Source organism: Xenopus laevis, chromosome 3L, assembly GCF_017654675.1.
Source record: "Xenopus laevis strain J_2021 chromosome 3L, Xenopus_laevis_v10.1, whole genome shotgun sequence".
Lineage (NCBI taxonomy): Eukaryota > Metazoa > Chordata > Amphibia > Anura > Pipidae > Xenopus > Xenopus laevis.
The window spans coordinates 84,303,778-84,321,947 of NC_054375.1; the positions used below are offsets into that span (position 1 = coordinate 84,303,778).

Here is an 18,170-nt window from a genome sequence, read left to right on the forward strand (position 1 = left end):
TTTTCCTATCTTTGTCATTAGCGCATATTTTACTTCAGTTTAACCTTATATACAGTTTAACTGAAGTTTTGTGAATCCCCCCCCCCCCCGTAGTGCAGAAGATCTAAGAAACCAAGCATAACATTTTCAGCAGCAATTACATTTGCAAACTAATTACTATGTATTGGAAAGTAAGTTAAAATTACATATTAATTATGCACTATACTACATAATTCTAACTCCTCCTTTCCTTTGCCTGCCAAATCCAATTTTAATTGCATAAGTACCTATTTAAGCACGCTATTTCCAGAAACTCTTCCTTGAACAGAATGACACTGGACTCCGTGCTATCCAGGATGTTCAATAGGCAGCTACATATAAAGAAAACTATGTATTTCAATACATTTATATTACAAAGATGCTTATAATGGGTCAAAGAACTATATTAGATGAAGTTTTCTGAATATGAACATCCACTTTAACAAGAGAGTGCAGGATTGTACATGCAGTGTTTTTTTCTATTTATCCCCCAGCATTGTACAGTAAGTACAAGTGTGAGGAGAGGTTTATCAGTTGAGGTCAAATGAGTTGGTTTCAGACTATACTGCATTTTTCATACTATCATCCTATAATTAAAAGGCAGTCTTTCCAGTTTTACAGGACGAACCTGGCTTTAAAGGAGAAGGAAAGGTAATTTGCAATACTCAACTATAATTGTTGCTTGTGTGCACCCCTCCTCAACCGCATTATTTTCACTGCCCAAATCGGTCTGGAGCTCTCATACCGTTACGTCGAAGTTTTCAAACGTTCTATTCTTTGCGGCCGCCATTTTGGCCGTGTCAACGTCATGTCCTCTCTCTCCGAATTTGAAATGCCCATGCGCTAAATTAAGCCCTCCCCTTGACCTCGCGCGTCACACACAGCTAGCTAGCTCAAGAAGGCGTGTCTGCTGCTTCTTTCCCTGCTGCTGCTCAATATGCGCATGCTCAGCAGTACTACAGAGAGGAACTGCGCATGATCCAGGTCGTGAGTCGCAATGGGAAGATAGGCATGCTGGGAAAAACGCTTCTCCTACTCTACACTATCAGAGGAAACGGATCAACAGAGCTGCTACAAGAAAGCACACAGAGGTACATGTAACACACCAGCAGACTTTTAGTAACACAGCTGCTTTTTTAAAGATAATTCATGTTTGGGCTTTACAGGTCCTTTAACATGTTGGGTGACAGTTATATTTTGTAGGATTTTTGAGAGATCCTTTATTACTGTTGTAGCACTAGCTGGGTGTGCCATGTGCAAAGCAAACAACCCCTGGTGTAGCAGTCTAACATTTGAGAAAAAAATTGTCAGTTATTGGTAATAGTTAAGCTCCAAATGCTTTAATGAGAAAATTAAGTAGAAACTGATGTCAATTCAAAAGGAATTGCATTTTTATGGCACACTTTTTATGGTATAAGAAGTCAACCAGAATTTGTTCACACAAATGTTATTTAGTCTATGATAAAGTCTTGTTTGTGAGAATTTTTTTTTGCTCTGGTAAAAATTGCTTTAACTGTGGGAATGAGCCGCCATTTTCCTGATTTGGTCACCAACACACTTTTCCAAATTAATTCGGTTGTTGTGCTAATGGCCAAAAAACTCCTCATACTGTGGGACTTCTGTGAACCACCAGGAGAGGAGTGCATGAATGGTTTGCTGACACATATTGTTATGGCAGGCCATTAGGAGGCCCAGTCCTCCCACCTTTACTCAATATGACCAAGCTATTTGCTCAAATTCAGGTTTAGTTACCAGCCCTACTAAATCAGTGATCTTAATGTTGGATTACCCCACACAAAACTTTGAACAGTTACCAATTCAGCTATTCCGTGAACTTATCTAAGAGTAAAATAAAACCTGCCCCTAAAATAATTTCTAGCCTAAACCCACACAGAAACAGTTAACTTAATGAGAGTGCTTGTCAGAGCACTTTTTGCAGATTAGATTCAGCCATTCCTCATAATAGTTCACATATCTTGAAGTAAAATAAAGTCTGCCTCTAACAAACTTTCTCATCTACTCCAAAAATGTAACCATGATAAATATTCAGAGCAATTTTGTAGTTTTAGACTGTGATTTAAAAGGCTTTAGGCTGAGCAGCTTTCTTTTAGAGCTTTTGTGTCCGTGACCCTACAGGCACCCGTGCCATCCTTTACAGCGGGCCTGGACTGGGAGTCAAAATAGTCCCTGCCATTCCAAGTACACAGAGGCCCAAACAGCCCCCTACCAGCCCAAACAGCCTCCTACCAGCCCACTATATGGTAACTTTCTATGGAACCATACAGCATCCCCTTTGGCATTTGCCAGAACCCACAGATTGCCAGTCCGGACCTGCTTTACAGCAATCCCTTTACTTGGTTTCACTGTAAAGAAAAACAAACTAAAAGAGGTTGTTCACCTTCCAGCACTTTTTTTCAGTTGGTTTCAGATTGTTCACCAGAAATAAAGACTTTTTTTACAATGACATTCTATTTTCTATTTGTGATCATTTTTCTAATATTGAAGTGTAAGTCTTCTTTTTCACCTTTCTAAAGCTGAACTGGAAAGGGGGTCGCCAACCCTATAAACTGTTCTAAATTGAAACATTTAGTTGATACATTTCTTATCTCTGTCACTGCTGAGCAGAATCCCTGAGTTTTAGTTCAGGCAGCTGTTAGAATTGATACAATAGTTGCTATTACTCCTGAGATGCTGCTGAGAAATGTATCAATTAAATGTTGCAAAATTGTGACAGTTCAGAATCTGCACCTGAATTACTGAGCTGTCAGATTCAAACATAGGGACCTTTAAAATGTAAACTTATATTTTGGAAAAACAGTAAAAAAAAAGGACAACAATTGGGAAAAAGTCTTTATTTCTGGTGAACAATAGGAAAACAACTAAATTGAAAAAGTATTTGGAAGGTGAACAACCCCCTTAACATCAATAACAAAACAAAAAAAGAACCATAAGAGAACCTACACTAATATTGTCATTGTAGAGACATTTTAAGGAGTTTATTGTGTTATTTTCTTCAATAAATATCTATACTCGTAATATATCTTAGAAGACTTACTATATCATATAGTGAATAATGTACCATAATGTAACATATAAGGATATTATATATAACCAAGGTGTTTCACGGCTTTCTAAAACTATGAAGCCTTAAACAGAGTGATTTTATACGGGTCATGGTAACTTCTAATATCCTCACATTTTACAAGAGGGGCTTTATTATGTATTATATTTAATACACATATATTGGTTATTGATGTGATGGAAATTACATCACTTAGCATTGATTATAACTGATGGCATCACTAAACACCATTAAGCATTGATTATAACTGATGGCATCACTAAACACCATTAAGGATATAATTTATGGATATTCAGTTATATAATTTGGTAACCGACATCAAACTAGTTATCCAACCAGTAGATCCATACTGCAATAAATAACTTTGAAAAACCTCTGCCCCTGTATGTAGATTTATATTCCTTCAACCGAGTTTACCTGTTGTAAAACAGTTACCACCCAATTTAGTATCAAGTTATTTTGAGCATCAAACAGAAATAATTTATGAAAATTACCCTTTTTCCAAGGCAGAGTATGCTCTTCAACTGCTACTCATAGAGCTTTTGATACTTTGCTTGCACAGATCAGAAGACAAGCTGGCATATAAACTGATGCAGTAGTGCAATAACTTTATTAATTCTGTAATTCAAAGTTCAACCTCTTCTCTCCAGACCATTTTTTTCTTATGTAACCACACATTTTGTTTTGTTTTGTTTTTTTTATCAAAGGTCAAATTCTGGCATTTTTTCTACCTCTTAACTCACAACTCGAATGGTTTCTTATTTAAGAAGAAACTCTAATGAAAAAAATGATTCAGTGAGTTCAGGGTTAACAACCAAAAAACTCAAATTAATCGAGTTTTCTGCAAAAAGAAAACTCAAATCAATCGATTGAGTTTTCAGGGCAAAACCCTCAGAAAAAAACTATTAACATATTCAATGGCTCGAGGTACCTCTGCCATTGACTCCTACATGACATTGACAGGTTTTAGATGGTGTATTGGTGATTCAAGCTATTTCCAGGGTCGGGGTATAATAAATCTCAAATCTATTAAACCCAAAAAATTGATTTTTGACCAAAAAATAAAAAACCTTGAAAACTTAAATTTTCATGTAAAACACAACTCGATTCTTAATAAATCTGTCTCATTATGTTTTTTTGTTTCTTGTATATAAAATAATAATTTCAATAAATAAAGAGATGTGCATATAAAAAAAGTAAATACAGATATCAATCGCCAAGTGACAATAAAATTAAATGTGGCAAGTCTTTTATCATGCTAATTGTAAAATCTGTTTACACCTAAATACGAATCCTTTCATACCAAAATAATTCACATTGCCACGGCGGACTGTCACCAATTCAGTTTAAAGTCTATGGGGCAGATGTATCAAGGGTCGAATATCGAGGGTTAATTAACCCTCGATATCCGACTGCCAAATTAAAATCCTTTGACTTCGAATATTGAAGTCGAAGGATTTTGCGAAGGAATAATCGAAGGATTTTAATCCATCGATCGAAGGATTATCCTTCGATCAGAAAAACCTTGCAAAGCCTATGGGGACCTTCCAGCTATTTGTTTTAATGTGCATGCATCTGCCCCAGGAAATTTGAAGAAAGAAGAAGCAGGATGGCGATCACTGCATTAACCCTAGGCCGGTGCAGTTTTTCTCCTGATATATAAAGGGAATTCAAAGGCTCTGTAGTTCACTCCCTCTGCCAGTTCCAATACCCTGTTCTCCTCCAGATAAGCAGTAGTTATGTTTGTGTAGAATAGATGAACCAGCGCTATAAGCTCGGGATAGACTTTCTTCCTGTCTATACCGAGTTTTCTCCTGATAGTTGCACTGGCCTGGGGTGTCAGGTAAGTAAATGTGATCCCTTTGGGGTGCCTAACTTTTTGCATCCCCAAGTAAATATTACTTTCCTTCTCCTTTATCAAAATCCAAGACCGTGACCCCTTTGCACAACTTTGGGGACCCAAATCAAAACTTTTCTAGCATTTTAACTACCCATATTTGTTTTTAGTGTTTAGTTCTCCTTTAACAAGCTACTCATGTACTCAACAAGCGACTTACGTACTCAAATGATCATGAGTATAATCCTTGAATCACTTGGCATCTGTTGTGGCAACGTTAAGAAAACAAATCCTTAGATGTGCATTTTAAAAATAGCAGTGATGCAATACCCTTTTAATGTAGCTGTATATATAATTTTCATGCTAATTAGATGAGTGTTTGATGTTTTTGGCCGAGTCAATTCTTTATTTGAATATCTCAAAATTAGTTTAAGGGTTGGTACTTTAGTTTTTGCCATTGTAAACTGAAATAAAAATAACTTATCGGCATCCTTGCTTTTCCTGACAACTTTAAACTTTTACTGCTTTAATTTATATTAACTGTAAAACAATATTTTTTACTTATTCTCTCATAAATGTCACACAACTCAAGAAACCATAGTCATTTCATGTCATCAACCTTACGCGTTAGACTGTTGTGTGACATTGCTGTGCATGGAGGATGTGGCATTAAATAAAGAAATGTGGCAGTTGTCAGGCTGTATATTTACAAACATGCAGATTTTAACATTTGCCTTCATATTTCACTATCCTAGTTTGGTAACAAATAGCTAATAAATCAGTCTTCATAAATAGGGTGTATTTTACCTTTAAGCAAAATGATTCGGTCTTAAAAGAAATTTTAGTGTAATTTGGCTTTTGATAATAGAGGTGGAGCATTTCTGAGAGCAGAATCATTTGATGTAGCAGTAGGCTGGAAAACATGTTTGTAAAATAATAATGAGGTAGTGTGTAACTTGAGTCGTAACACACACCCACTTGATGTGCAGGTATTTCATCTACTTTAAATACTTGATGATCAGATCACTTTGAGTATCCTGGGAATAAGCTATTGTTGTTTTCTTTTGCAGCCTAAAATGTCAGATGCTTAAAAGAAGTAGAATAAATGGCGTCTAAAGTGACTGATGCAATAGTTTGGTACCAGAAAAAGGTAAGTCTTTATTTTACTCAACATTTTATACTTCGACACAGACACTTTGTCTGAAATAAAACTTTGTGTCTGTGTTGAAACTAGATTTTGCTGGATATTTACAGACAAATTTATTAAACCATCAGATTCTACTTTGCAGTATTATACAGTATCAGTTAGCATCATAATAAGTAATTAAAATGTAACATTAGGTTTATGTATGTGATTTTTTGTGTGCATATTATACCCTTTTACCCTGCCTTCAATTTGCCCTTCTTCCTATTTTTTTGAATGGTTTTAGAATTTGTATGTTTTTGCTGTCCCTTATTGAGTTTGTTATTTAGTCAAGATCCTATACCTAATTTGCTATGCATCCTATTGCCTTGCACATCTATGAAATGGGCATTCTTGATCATTATTTAAAGAATTAATCTTCATATATTACAGACCATACTATTTCAGCAACTAAAACATAGGTTTAATCATATAGTTAATTTGTAAGCAATACATTTTGCTATATAGTCTTTTTAAAGCATTTCATGTTTGGTGTTCAATGCTTATCTTTAAAAAACACACCCTTCTGTTCATGCTTTATCATGTTATTTCATGCTCAGTTTGTTTATAATATGTAAAGACATGCCTGCAAAATGCAGTGACTCATAAATGTGAGATTTGTCTATAGCTGCAAACTGCATAGCTCTTGTAGTGACATTCTAAATAGGCAATTCTCCAAGTGACTTTGATAAAATGTGTCTATGCAGTTTTACAAAACTACTGTTCAAAACTGGCAAGTATTCTCCTCATATGTACCCAGTGGGGGGTCAATGTACCATTGACATGCTTTAGTTCATACTACTAGCACAATTTGTCTTATTTGGGTGTCTAAACATGGATCTAGGCGGTAGATTTTTCTATCTTAAAAAAAACTTGCTAATAGTAACCTGCACTGGTGCAGCCTTCAATCTTCCCTGTCATGCAAATAAGTGATTTGGATTAGATTAGATTAGAGCACAAATGCAACCATTGTGCCTGTTGGATTGAGGTACTCCACCACACTACACATACCGGAGGCACTGATCTGACTAGAAGGTAAGGGACATAAAAAGATCACTGAAGAGGCTTTGAGTTTTGATTTTGCCTGCAAAAATAGCTATAAGTAGAGCAGATAATAATTTGTTGCACATGGCCAAGCAAAAGTGTTCATGAATAATATGTGGGAGCCTTTAGACTTCCTGTATTTACTCTCGTTTTTCTTGTTTCGATGATTAACCCAGATAAATGTCCACTACTTCTAAGGAGTTACTACAGACACTATTTTTACAGTAAATTCAGGGGCATCAAATGGAATATATGGGGAACAGTTTGAGAGTCAGAGTAGAATGACTAATTTACATGGTTACTTTTATATTTGTGAACTGTTTAGTGCTTTGCCATAACTGGGGGTTTGACCCACAAAGTCTGGCTTAAGAGATAAAGTCCTATCTATGTATAGATTTTAGTATCTGAGTCAAATTAATAAAACTAAGGTCTTGCACTCTTTACAGTTGTTTAAACAAGATGCAGACATTTTCACTTCTAGGCCTAAACTGGCAATCTGTGGATTCTGGCAAATGCCAGAAGGGCTGCTGTAAAGTGCCATAGACAGTCACTATTTTTGGGCTTGTGCAGGGCCAGGAAGTCCTTACAAGGTAAATATCGCTTAACGTTATCACAAATGCCTGCATCATTGTGAACTGTTAGGCTAGTGTCAGATGTTGCGATTCTGGATCTGCAATGTCTGGCACTAGCTTTATTGTAGTGCTTTAATGTGGTAATATATAGCTTTTTTTTTTTTTTTTCTTTGTAACTTTAGCCCAAGTAAAAACTGCAAATGAAAAATGTAAAAGGATTGGCATATACTAGGTCAAATTCCATCTGTAAAACTGAAATGAGAAGTGCAACTTAGTTAATTGAGTTTTGAAATTAACATTTTTATCATTTAAAGGGATTCAATACTGATTTTGATATAAGATCTGGGGATGGCAAGCAGAAGAATATCTGTTCCTGGGGGTAGACATGACAATAATATTTGAAAAGTAGTATTATACTTATGTTTTTAATATGCAAGGTTTATATTGTACTTACTTTAAAAAAAATTACATGTGTTCATTTTTTAGATTGGTGCATATGACCAGCAAATATGGGAGAAGTCTGTGGAGCAAAGAGAGATCAAGGTAGACTTTTATCTTTATATTTTGGTACATTTGCAGTTAATAGATGCTGAGAGAATATCCAGTAGAGAGAGATTTTTCTTTTATTGGGTAAGGAAAACCCTTATTCACTGTGGGGTGCCAAAATTTCAATTGAATTAGAGTTTTCTGTTTTTCTGAGCACTGGGCCAGGGAAGTTTCTGCAGCAGTGCTACGTCTCCATCTTTCTTACCCATGACTGTTAAGCAGAAACTTCTTCTGTAGTGCCTCAATGTGCATTTTTTCCCAAATAGAGCACCAGCCTGGGGATGAATCTCCCAGGTCATATGGGTTGCCTTTGTTCTTTAATTCTAATAAAAATGCTAATAATATAAGATAAGAACATGTCCCATTTTAAGAATTATGCAATGCATTAACAAACTTTCTTGATAATTTAAGCTAATATTAGACCGGACATTTGGACTCCTGCTGCATCAGCTGGAAAACAGTGGCAGCCAAACTTTCTTCTCTGCTTGACACCACTTCTGTGGGAGCTGATGTGCCTGAAGCACATATAGCTTTGGCAATGGGACCTCTGCTGAGAAATGTTATTGAACAAAGGTTCACTTTTTACCACTACAAGTGCTTTTGGCACATGTTTTGAGATATTGTATAGAATTTACTAAACTTGTGAATCTTACCATTAAGTACCATAGCAACAGATCAGCAGTTAGTGCTGACAGTCAGCTGTAATAAGCCAGATAAAAACAAGTTTCTGATTGGCTATTTTCAGTTAATGCTCCAGGGTAAAATTTACAACTATTCAAGTTTTCACCATTGGAGTTATACCAACATTTTCTAAGGTGGGGGTACAAAATTTTGACAAGCTACATTTTTTTAATGAATAACCTGTACCCTGTGTTCTTTGGGCAGGTTGCCTTATATATTTAGCTTTTGCTCTACCTATTATCTCTGGGCATAAGGATAGTTACCACATATACTAAGGGGCAGAAGTAAAAACTTATCAAGGGTCGAAGTAAAAATTTGAAGTAAAAAAATTCGAATTTCAAGCTATTTTTGTGTACTGAGACTATCGAATAGGACAAAATTCGATTCAAATTTGAAAAAAATTAGACACTTCGAATATCGAGATTAATTATGTTCTGTCTCTTTAAAACTTCGACCATTCGCTATCTAAAACCTGACGAATTGCTGTTTTAGTCTATCGGGAACCTCCTAAAACCTATTCGGAGTAATTTGGTGGACTTTAAAAGATTTTTTTTATTTGGAAAACAAAAACGATCGTCCTTTGATTTGAATACATCCTATTCACCCACAGAAAAAACCTCGATTTTTTTTAATAAATTTCAGTTGTTTTTTTTTTTTTCTTCGAAGTTACGGGAGTTCGAAAAAATTCCCATTACTTCGAAATTCAACCCTTGATAAATTTGCCCCTTAATGTGTACCCTTCTTGATATATCATGTTAAATAAAATATTTGACTATGAGAAAGTATGGGGGGAAATTAATATTCATTAAGCTCAGTTTATTTAGTACTGCGTTTTAAATGATTAATAGATAGTAGTTGGTTGACTTTTTCCAGACTGAACCATTAAGTTTTGATAATTTACATTTTGTACATATTTATCTGGTGGTGTTTAGTTCATTATGATGGTAAGTATAGCTGGCCTTTTCTTTGCTTTTTTTGTAGTGTCTAATTCAGAATGCTGGTATACGTGATACATTGAAAATGTAATACTTATAGTAACTGGTTGAAAATACTGTATATGTAACTCCAAGTAATAGTGTGTTAATGTTTTAATTTAACATTATTTTCTTGGTGACGCCAAAACAAACTTTCTTTTGTTTTTATGTCTTTAAGAAAAAAAATCTAACTGCATGTTTATGTACAGGTTATCCACAGCTTTGGGTGATGCATGTATAAATTGAGTTTGCCATCACACAGACTTAGCCTAACCAAAGGAGATACACATGCATGTTTATACACATGCATTGGTGTTAACATTTTTATAAAAGCTTGTTTTTTTCATAATTCAGTGCACGATGGTAACAGTATTGTGCATTGTATTTCCATGCTGGATTACATGTTCAGAAAACAGGGCCATGGAATGTTGTGCCTAAGCCACTGAGCGTGGGTGCCCCCTCATGCGACTTACAGCATGGTATCAAAGTTGTTTCTGTATTTCCAAGCATTCTTAATATCAGGTTTTATATAAGTGCATTTTACATCACTTAGAAGTTTGTTCTACTTTAGTAAAGTACAAAACTAAAAATAGGCTATGACAATGAGAGGCAGGGGACATTTAACATGTGGGCAGGACACGACAACAAGTCCAGATTGTATGAAAGCCCACAGTGTTTTAAAAAAAAAAAAAAAACTACCATGCAAAAACTTCACTTTTCAATTATTATTTGTAATGTTAGTAATTCCCTGCCTCCTTCCAACCCCCACTACTTATAAGGGCAAAACCCCAGTAGGCTAGAGTACAGTTTTAAACAGTGTATTTCTATGTACATGTTTATTGAAGAAATACAGAGAATGGTGTTGGTGCTAGAGATGCACCGAATCCAGGATTCGGTTTGAGATTCTTTTTCAGCAGGATTCGGCCAAATACTTGTGCCTGGCCGAACCGAATTCTAATTTACATATGCAAATTGTGGGGAGGGCATGATTTCACGTGACTTTTTGTTACAAAACAAGGAAGTAAACCAATTTTTTTTCACTTTTTCCTTTCCCCCACCTAATTTGCATATGCAAATTAGGATTCGGTTCAGTATTCGGCCAAATCTTCCAAGATGGATTTGGGGATTCGGCCCAAATCCAAAATAGTGTATTTGGTGCAACTTGGTGCAATGTGGTTTATTTGGGTTTTGGAAATTGAGGGTAACTCCACATACCTGTTAAGTATGTTGTATGTAAACTAACTTTATTGGTTTTGGGAGCTCTTCTTGTATGAAGAAAGGAATCTGGCAAGAATATTTGTATGCAGAGTAGACTTATAACATAAAGAAGCTAAAACTGTAAATAGGGAAAAACATAAATAATCCATATTGGGACTGTTTTTTTGTTTTTTTTTGTTTTTTTACGGGGAAAGGTAATCTTAAAAGTCCCTTTTAGTATAATAAGGACTGTTGCAGTATTTTTTAAAGTATTTTTTTTGCCTTTATTTTTTTTATTTTTTAATGCATCCTGGTTGCTAGGATCACTGGTGAGATAACAGGCAGGACTGACAAATGCCAGGACTCACACTTTTTGTGTTCTCTCACTTTAGGAGCATTTCGTGGGACACTTTTAGTATTCCTAAGAAACTACCCATGTGCCTTTTTTTTTTTTTTTTTTTTTTAGGACAGCCTTTTTCTAAAATTTGTGTAATGCACTGCTGTAACAAGATATAAGGCAGTAAATACCTAAACAAATGGAAACATTTTTTTTTTCATGAAATGGATCTATATCAGAAACATATTTTATGCACAAAGCCAGAACTGATTGGAAAAACCACTACAGAATTTATTTTAGATTATAAGAGGAAAAACAGTAGTAGTAGTAAAACAGTAGTTTTACCCCCAGGAAATCCTAAATTTTTTTAAAAGTACATGTTCTGTCTAATCCGATATAGTAAATATATTTCAAAATCCAAGCCATAAAACTTTTCTGAAGTTAGCTGTTTTGATAACATGTCTGTAAATTGCCTCAAAGTTTACTTAGATAGGTTTTATCACGCACATAGGGTTGCCACCTTTTGTGCCGATGGAGACCGGGGAGGGGGCTCGGCAGTGATACGGAGGAGTGGGGCTGTGATGTGGAGGGGTGGGACATTGATGCAGGGGGATGGGCTGTGATGTCAGGGGGCGTGGTTATGACATGGTGATTGACCGATCGCAGTGTCAGTCATGGGAAATCCTGCCCAAGTTTTGACCCAGGCAGCCCTTCAAATGATCGGGTTAAAACCGGGCAGGTGGCAACCCTACACCCACATGTCATGAGGTACCAAGATAAAACATTGTAAATATGAGTGTAGAGACTGCAAAATCACTTCATCTACTGCAGAATCAATACATTTACTGCATTTTATGTGGGAAACAGCCACAAAAAACATGTTTACCGCAGAAAACCCGAATCCAAACTGGGTAAATATGTCTTTGTACACCAACCGCAAAGCCAAGCTAATCTTGTTTGGCTGAAATGATCTGTAACTCACTTGTGTTTACTTTTATTCTTCTTTGTGTGGGTTTTGTTTACAATGATTGTGTTGTTTTGCAGAAAATACTAAATTTTCCAGGTTTTAAGTGGCAAACGTTTTATTTTTAGAAAATCCCTATTGTAGAAAAAGCACCTCACAAAAAAATGTATGCGAGAAAACACAAGTGAGTTAAAAAACTTGCTTGCATTTGCTATCGCATTGAAGAAAAAAAGTATTCTGATGCTAAAATATGTGAATGAGTTAAAGGAACAGTCGAATAAGACAAAAAAACTGGGTAAAAATATTGGTTGTGTGAAATTAAATATGTTTCTAATATACAGTAGTTAGCTAAAAATGGAAGAGAACATTGAGAGAAAATGTCTTCTAGTGAGAATGCTACTTCCTCCTTTGCAGCTATCCAAACTCTTAGTCAGTGACTTGAAGGGGGGCCACATGGGATTCATAATGAAACAAATTGAGCAGTTTTGTCCTATGTAGCCCCCCTTCAAAGTCACTTATTGATTACTGACTAGTAACAGGTTAGAGAGCTGCAAAGGAGGAAATAGTATTCTGGCTATGTTACACGTGTTATATCCAGCTTTTATACATTAAATATTTGGCACAGTCTCTCTTTACCCAGTTTCACTTTCCAGTTTCATTTTCCTTTAAAGAAGTCCCTCCTATTTTTTTTTTATCTGAATATGAGCATCCACGGGTCATAAATCAGACTTTTAGGGTTGGGTCCTATGCATATTCCAATGAAAAACTACCCTAAGAATGAAAACTTAACATACTGATAATTTATATCACAATGAGTGTCTATGACAGATGGCTATCCCATACTTCGTAGCTTTCCAGATAATGTATTTATTAGCTAAATGCTTTATATAACAACTGTGGATCTTAAAAACACAAGGACTGTGGGGTCGGTACATGAATCCTTTGACTCAAGACTCCTCGGTTTATGATACCTCCAACTCAGGAACAGTAACACCAAAAAACAATAGTGTATCAAAGTATAGTATCCGGATCCAGAAACCCATTATCCAAAAAGCTCAGAATTACGGAAAGACTGTCTCCCATGGACTCCAGTAAGATGTACTTAATCCTTATTTAATGTTTACATGATTTTTTAGTAGACTTAATGTATGAAGATTGAAACTATGGAAATGTCTGTTATCCAGCAAAACCCAGGTCCCAAACATGCTGGATAAAAGGTCGCATACCTGTAATTAAAATATAATGTAATGTTGCCCTGGTAAAAACTGGTGTTTGCTTCAGAAGACTACTATAGTTTATATAAACAGGCTGCCGTGTAGCCATGGGGCAGCCATTCGAGTTCAATATAAACAATATCCTTTGTAAATTCTAAAACAAAATCAAGTTAAACTACATAAACCAAACACAACTGGAAAGATAAAAAAAAAACTTGTATATTAATTAAGCCTAGTATGTAGCTGTAGAATAGCTGTTAAATACAATCTAAAATTAAAGTGGTTGTTCACCAAACCCATAGAGCACATTAAAGTGTAGAAATGCAGCTTAAATGCCTGTTACTCAGCATTCAGTAGCATACCAATACACTGCAGAATTTGTTCACCAATAAAAAGGTTCCTGACCTAGTTTAACTGCAGTCTTGGAGTGCCAGTCCTAATGCTGCCTTGCTAGAAAATGGGAGTAAATAAAAATCAGGCTTTTAAAGGAGTTGTTCACCTCTAAATGAACATTTATATATGATATAGAGAGTGTTATTCTGAGACAATTTGTAATTGGTTTTCATTTTTTATTATTTAGCAGCTGTTCAATTTGCATTTTAAGCATTCTGGTAGCCAGGGAACAAATTTCCCTAGCAACCAAGCACTGATGTGAATAAGAAACTGGAATATAAATAAGAGATGCCTTAATAGAAAGATGAGGAATAAAAAGTAACAATAACAATACATTTGTAGCCTTATAGAGCATTTGCTTTCAGAAGGGATCAGCGACACCAATTTGAAAGCTGCAAAGAGTCAGAAGAAAAAGGCAAATAACCAAAAAAAAAAATAGATAATGAAGACCAACTGAAAAGTTACTTAGAATTGGCCATTCTAAAAAATACTAAAAGTTTAACTACCCCTTTAACTAAAGTATTGTTCTTAGAAACAGAATTGCTTCTGCCATATACTCTTAGATCTGATTTGATTATTTTCAGTGCTTATATTTTAAATTATTTGGAGTCGGTACATTTGTGGCGACTTCGACTCCCGATACCCAAAATTGGTCACGACTCTGACTCCACAGCTCTGAATAACAAAATAGCCTTGAATGTTATTAATGCTTGTTCAATAAATCATCTAAACCACTCCTAAAAGCAATAATAAATATTCCATTACAATATTACCTGACCTACAGCCTTTGCTGCACTCACTTTGAAGAACCAACTACAGGTATGGACCTGTTATCTATAATGTTCGGGACCTGGGGCTTTCCAGATAACGGATCTTTCTGTAATTTGGATCTTCATACCTTGTCTACCAGGAAATCATGTAACATAGTCTAGTCCCTGTATCAACTTGCACTATGAGATATCTTCCATAACCCTGTATTCCTTCATTTGCCACCCAACCCCTTTTTAAAGCTATTTAATGTATCAGCCTGTACAACTGATTCAGGTAGAGAATTTCACATCCGTAAACATTAAATAAACCTGATCCCCCATGTATGCTTTTCACTTTAAAGGAAAAACAACACTAAAAATGTAAAAGTAAAAAATCCATTCCTCCCCCCTCCATTAATACTGCTATCCTTGACAAAGTTATTTATTTTTAATATCCATTACATAAATATTGAAATAAACTGATTACATTTTCTGGCAATTTATGGCTTGATCCAGCTTGATGCCATCATCCATCTTGTGCTCATCATTATCTTTACTGGATGAGATCATTGGTTTTGTGGATTACTAATTTATATACTTGCATTATTTACTGTGATGTTGGCTCAAGGTCAGAGGGTAGTCCTGCTTTAACTCTGTGTAGTTTCGTCGGAAATCGGCTTATGTCCATGCTGTATGTGGAGGCCTCAAGTGATTCCCATGTAGGCCTGCTACCTTTATACTAGTGTTCGACTTCAGGGACCTTTTCCATTGGTTAAGCATTCTCCTTCCCATCTGCCCATGAAAAAATGTGCCTGTGGGGCGCTCTTTGTATTTATGGACTCTAATGCGTTTCCATGTGCTTTGCCAACTATAAAAATCTATAAAAAATCATTATTCAAATTATTTTGCTTCTCATTTTAAACAGGGTTTAAGAAACAAACCAAAGAAAACAGGACATGTTAAACCAGATCTTATTGATGTTGATCTTGTCAGAGGTAGGTTCATACTATAAAATAAGGTTTTGGTCAAAAAAAGTTATATGACCCAAGCAAGTTATTGCGCAACTTTGCAATATACATCAATTAAAAAATATGAAGACTTTTCACGATTTTAATTGTATGGAACAGTTCCCTAAGCATAGCCCCCTGCTCTTCTGCTGATCTTTCTAACTACTTTGCTGAGCTGGCTGGCTACTGTTACTTTGTATCATCTGTCCTTAGCCTGCATTCTCCGATCCCCACAATTCCCTGCACACGTGATTTCAATAAGGAACATCACATCACAGTGCAATGCATTGTGGGTTAGGTAGTTCCTGGATGCTGTGGAGAAGTTGTTACAATTTGTAACATCAGTGTTTAGTCCCTCCTTCCCTGCCAGGAATTCAAATGATGCAGAAAGAGAAGAACTGTTAAACAGCTGGATTTCAGCATAGAAAATGCCATTTATCATTACTTTTGAAGAAACTGGTAACTGTGATGGGTATATTAGGGGTTTCTGTGTTATGTGGGCCTCTTTAAGAAGGCAATATCCCAGACTAGGAAAATGCAAAATAAACACCTGTATTTCTATAACTTTTTGAAAAAGAGCAGAGTACACATTACAATAAAATACTAAAACTGTATAGTACAAAAATATAAAATAATATAATCCAAGAACACAAGAAAGAGATCATAATGAAGTAACTGGCATTCCCCCATGCCTGCACAAAGACATTTTTACAAAGTATACTATATATCAGCTGCCACTGAATCTGATATGTTCACTTTTTTTCTTTGCTTATAGGATCTGCATTTGCAAAAGCAAAGCCTGAAAGTCCTTGGACATCTCTTACAAGAAAAGGAATTGTTAGAGTTGTGTTTTTTCCATTCTTCTTTAGTTGGTGGCTTCAGGTGACATCAAGGGTCATTTTTTCATGGCTGCTTCTTTTATACCTACTCCAAGGTAGAGTATTTAAAATTTTCGCCTTCTCTGATAAAAACTGTAGCCTTTATGAATTACATGGGTTTAGCAACGTGCCTGAAAACCGTGATCGTCAAAATGCTCCTTTAAGCCTGTCACCTCCCATGTTTATCAATTGGACTGTGCCTTAAAGAAGAAGTAAAGTCATATCCTACTTGGGTGTGCCAAATGTTAGGCACCCCAAGTGATTGTATTTACTTATCTGAAACACCAGGCCGGTGGTCCTATCAGTAGAAAACAGCACCATGGGGCAATCCTCTTTCAGCTTTTTCTGTCTTCATATTTCCCAGGGCAGATGCATGCACAGTAGAATGACATAGCTGACTTTTTCTTGAATGTTTAGCTTTTAGCTCTAATGTACACGTGCAGCCGTGACTGGTTTTGCCTCCAGTAAGGATTAATTATATCTTAGTTTGGATTAAGTATAAGCAACTGTTTTATTGTTGCAGAGAAAAAGGACATCAGTTTTAAAAAAAAATGTGATTATTTAATTAAAATGGAATCTATGGGAGATGGTCATAAGTCAGAGCTTTCTGGATAAACGGCTTCTGGATAACAGATCCCATACCTATAGTGGCTTGGGACCTGCTGTTTCCTGGATAAGGATTTTTCCTTAATTTAAATGATGAAACCAACGTTTATTAAATCATTTAAACACTAAGGGGCCCATTTAAGATTGTTCAGAGTTTTCAGCCCCAAACCCAGTATAAGAAAAAGGAAATACAAGCAATTAGTTAAATGGACTCTTTGAGGGTGCCATCCATTAATTCAGAGTTAAGGTGGCCATAGACGCAAAGATCCGCTCGTTTGGCCACATCGCCAAACGAGCGGATATTTCCCCGATATGCCATTAACAAACATGCCTATATCGGGGGTAATCTGATTGTTCGGCCGTATGGCCGAACAATCCGATTACGATATGCCGTGGGCTCCGGCGGGATCGGTCAGTTCAAAACAAATCCTGACAGATCGACCAAACGACGATGATGATGAGTCCCCTTTAAAAGTGAAAATAAAATTGTGAACAGTTCAGTACTTGTCTCGTGTATGTAAGTGAAATGTAATCGACACTACAAAAAGCCAACCTATTTTTTTTTCAGTTGCTGCAATAGTATTATTCATCATTGCACCTGGCCCCCACAGTGTTCCTTTAACTGAGGTTACTGGCCCAGTTTTCTTTATGCTTTTGCTTGGAACAGTGCATTGCCAGATTGTATCAACACGGACTGTTAAATCACCTCCAATCTTAGGTGGAAAGCGAAGAAGGTAAAAAAAAAGGCCTGAAAAATATCCATTGTGAATGCATGAGATGTTTTGAAAAAAAAATGGCTGATCTTTAAGCAGATTGGTTTTTTAACACTTTGTGTGCTAAAACTTTTGTGGCATACGCAGGTCATTTTTCTTTGCTGTTTATTATTAT

At 35.9% G+C, this 18,170-nt stretch overlaps 1 protein-coding gene across 7 annotated transcripts in view; it reads left to right on the forward strand.

The window, feature by feature from the left end:
* phtf2.L (putative homeodomain transcription factor 2 L homeolog) overlaps window positions 1–18,170 on the forward strand; it is a 51,873-nt gene that overhangs the window by 8,783 nt on the left and 24,920 nt on the right. For 3 of the 7 annotated variants that reach the window (XM_041585146.1, XM_041585150.1, XM_041585147.1), the window contains exons 2-7: window positions 6,008–6,087; window positions 8,223–8,279; window positions 9,896–9,907; window positions 15,717–15,786; window positions 16,574–16,732; window positions 17,851–18,016. In XM_041585146.1, the coding sequence (XP_041441080.1) occupies window positions 6,043–6,087; window positions 8,223–8,279; window positions 9,896–9,907; window positions 15,717–15,786; window positions 16,574–16,732; window positions 17,851–18,016 (509 nt within the window). In that variant the 5' untranslated portion in view covers window positions 6,008–6,042. Of the gene's footprint in view, window positions 1–4,846; window positions 4,944–5,902; window positions 5,927–5,978; window positions 6,088–8,222; window positions 8,280–9,895; window positions 9,908–15,716; window positions 15,787–16,573; window positions 16,733–17,850; window positions 18,017–18,170 lie in introns of those variants that run through there. The other 4 variants (XM_041585148.1, XM_041585149.1, XM_018251037.2 and 1 more) reach the window with 4 other exon arrangements.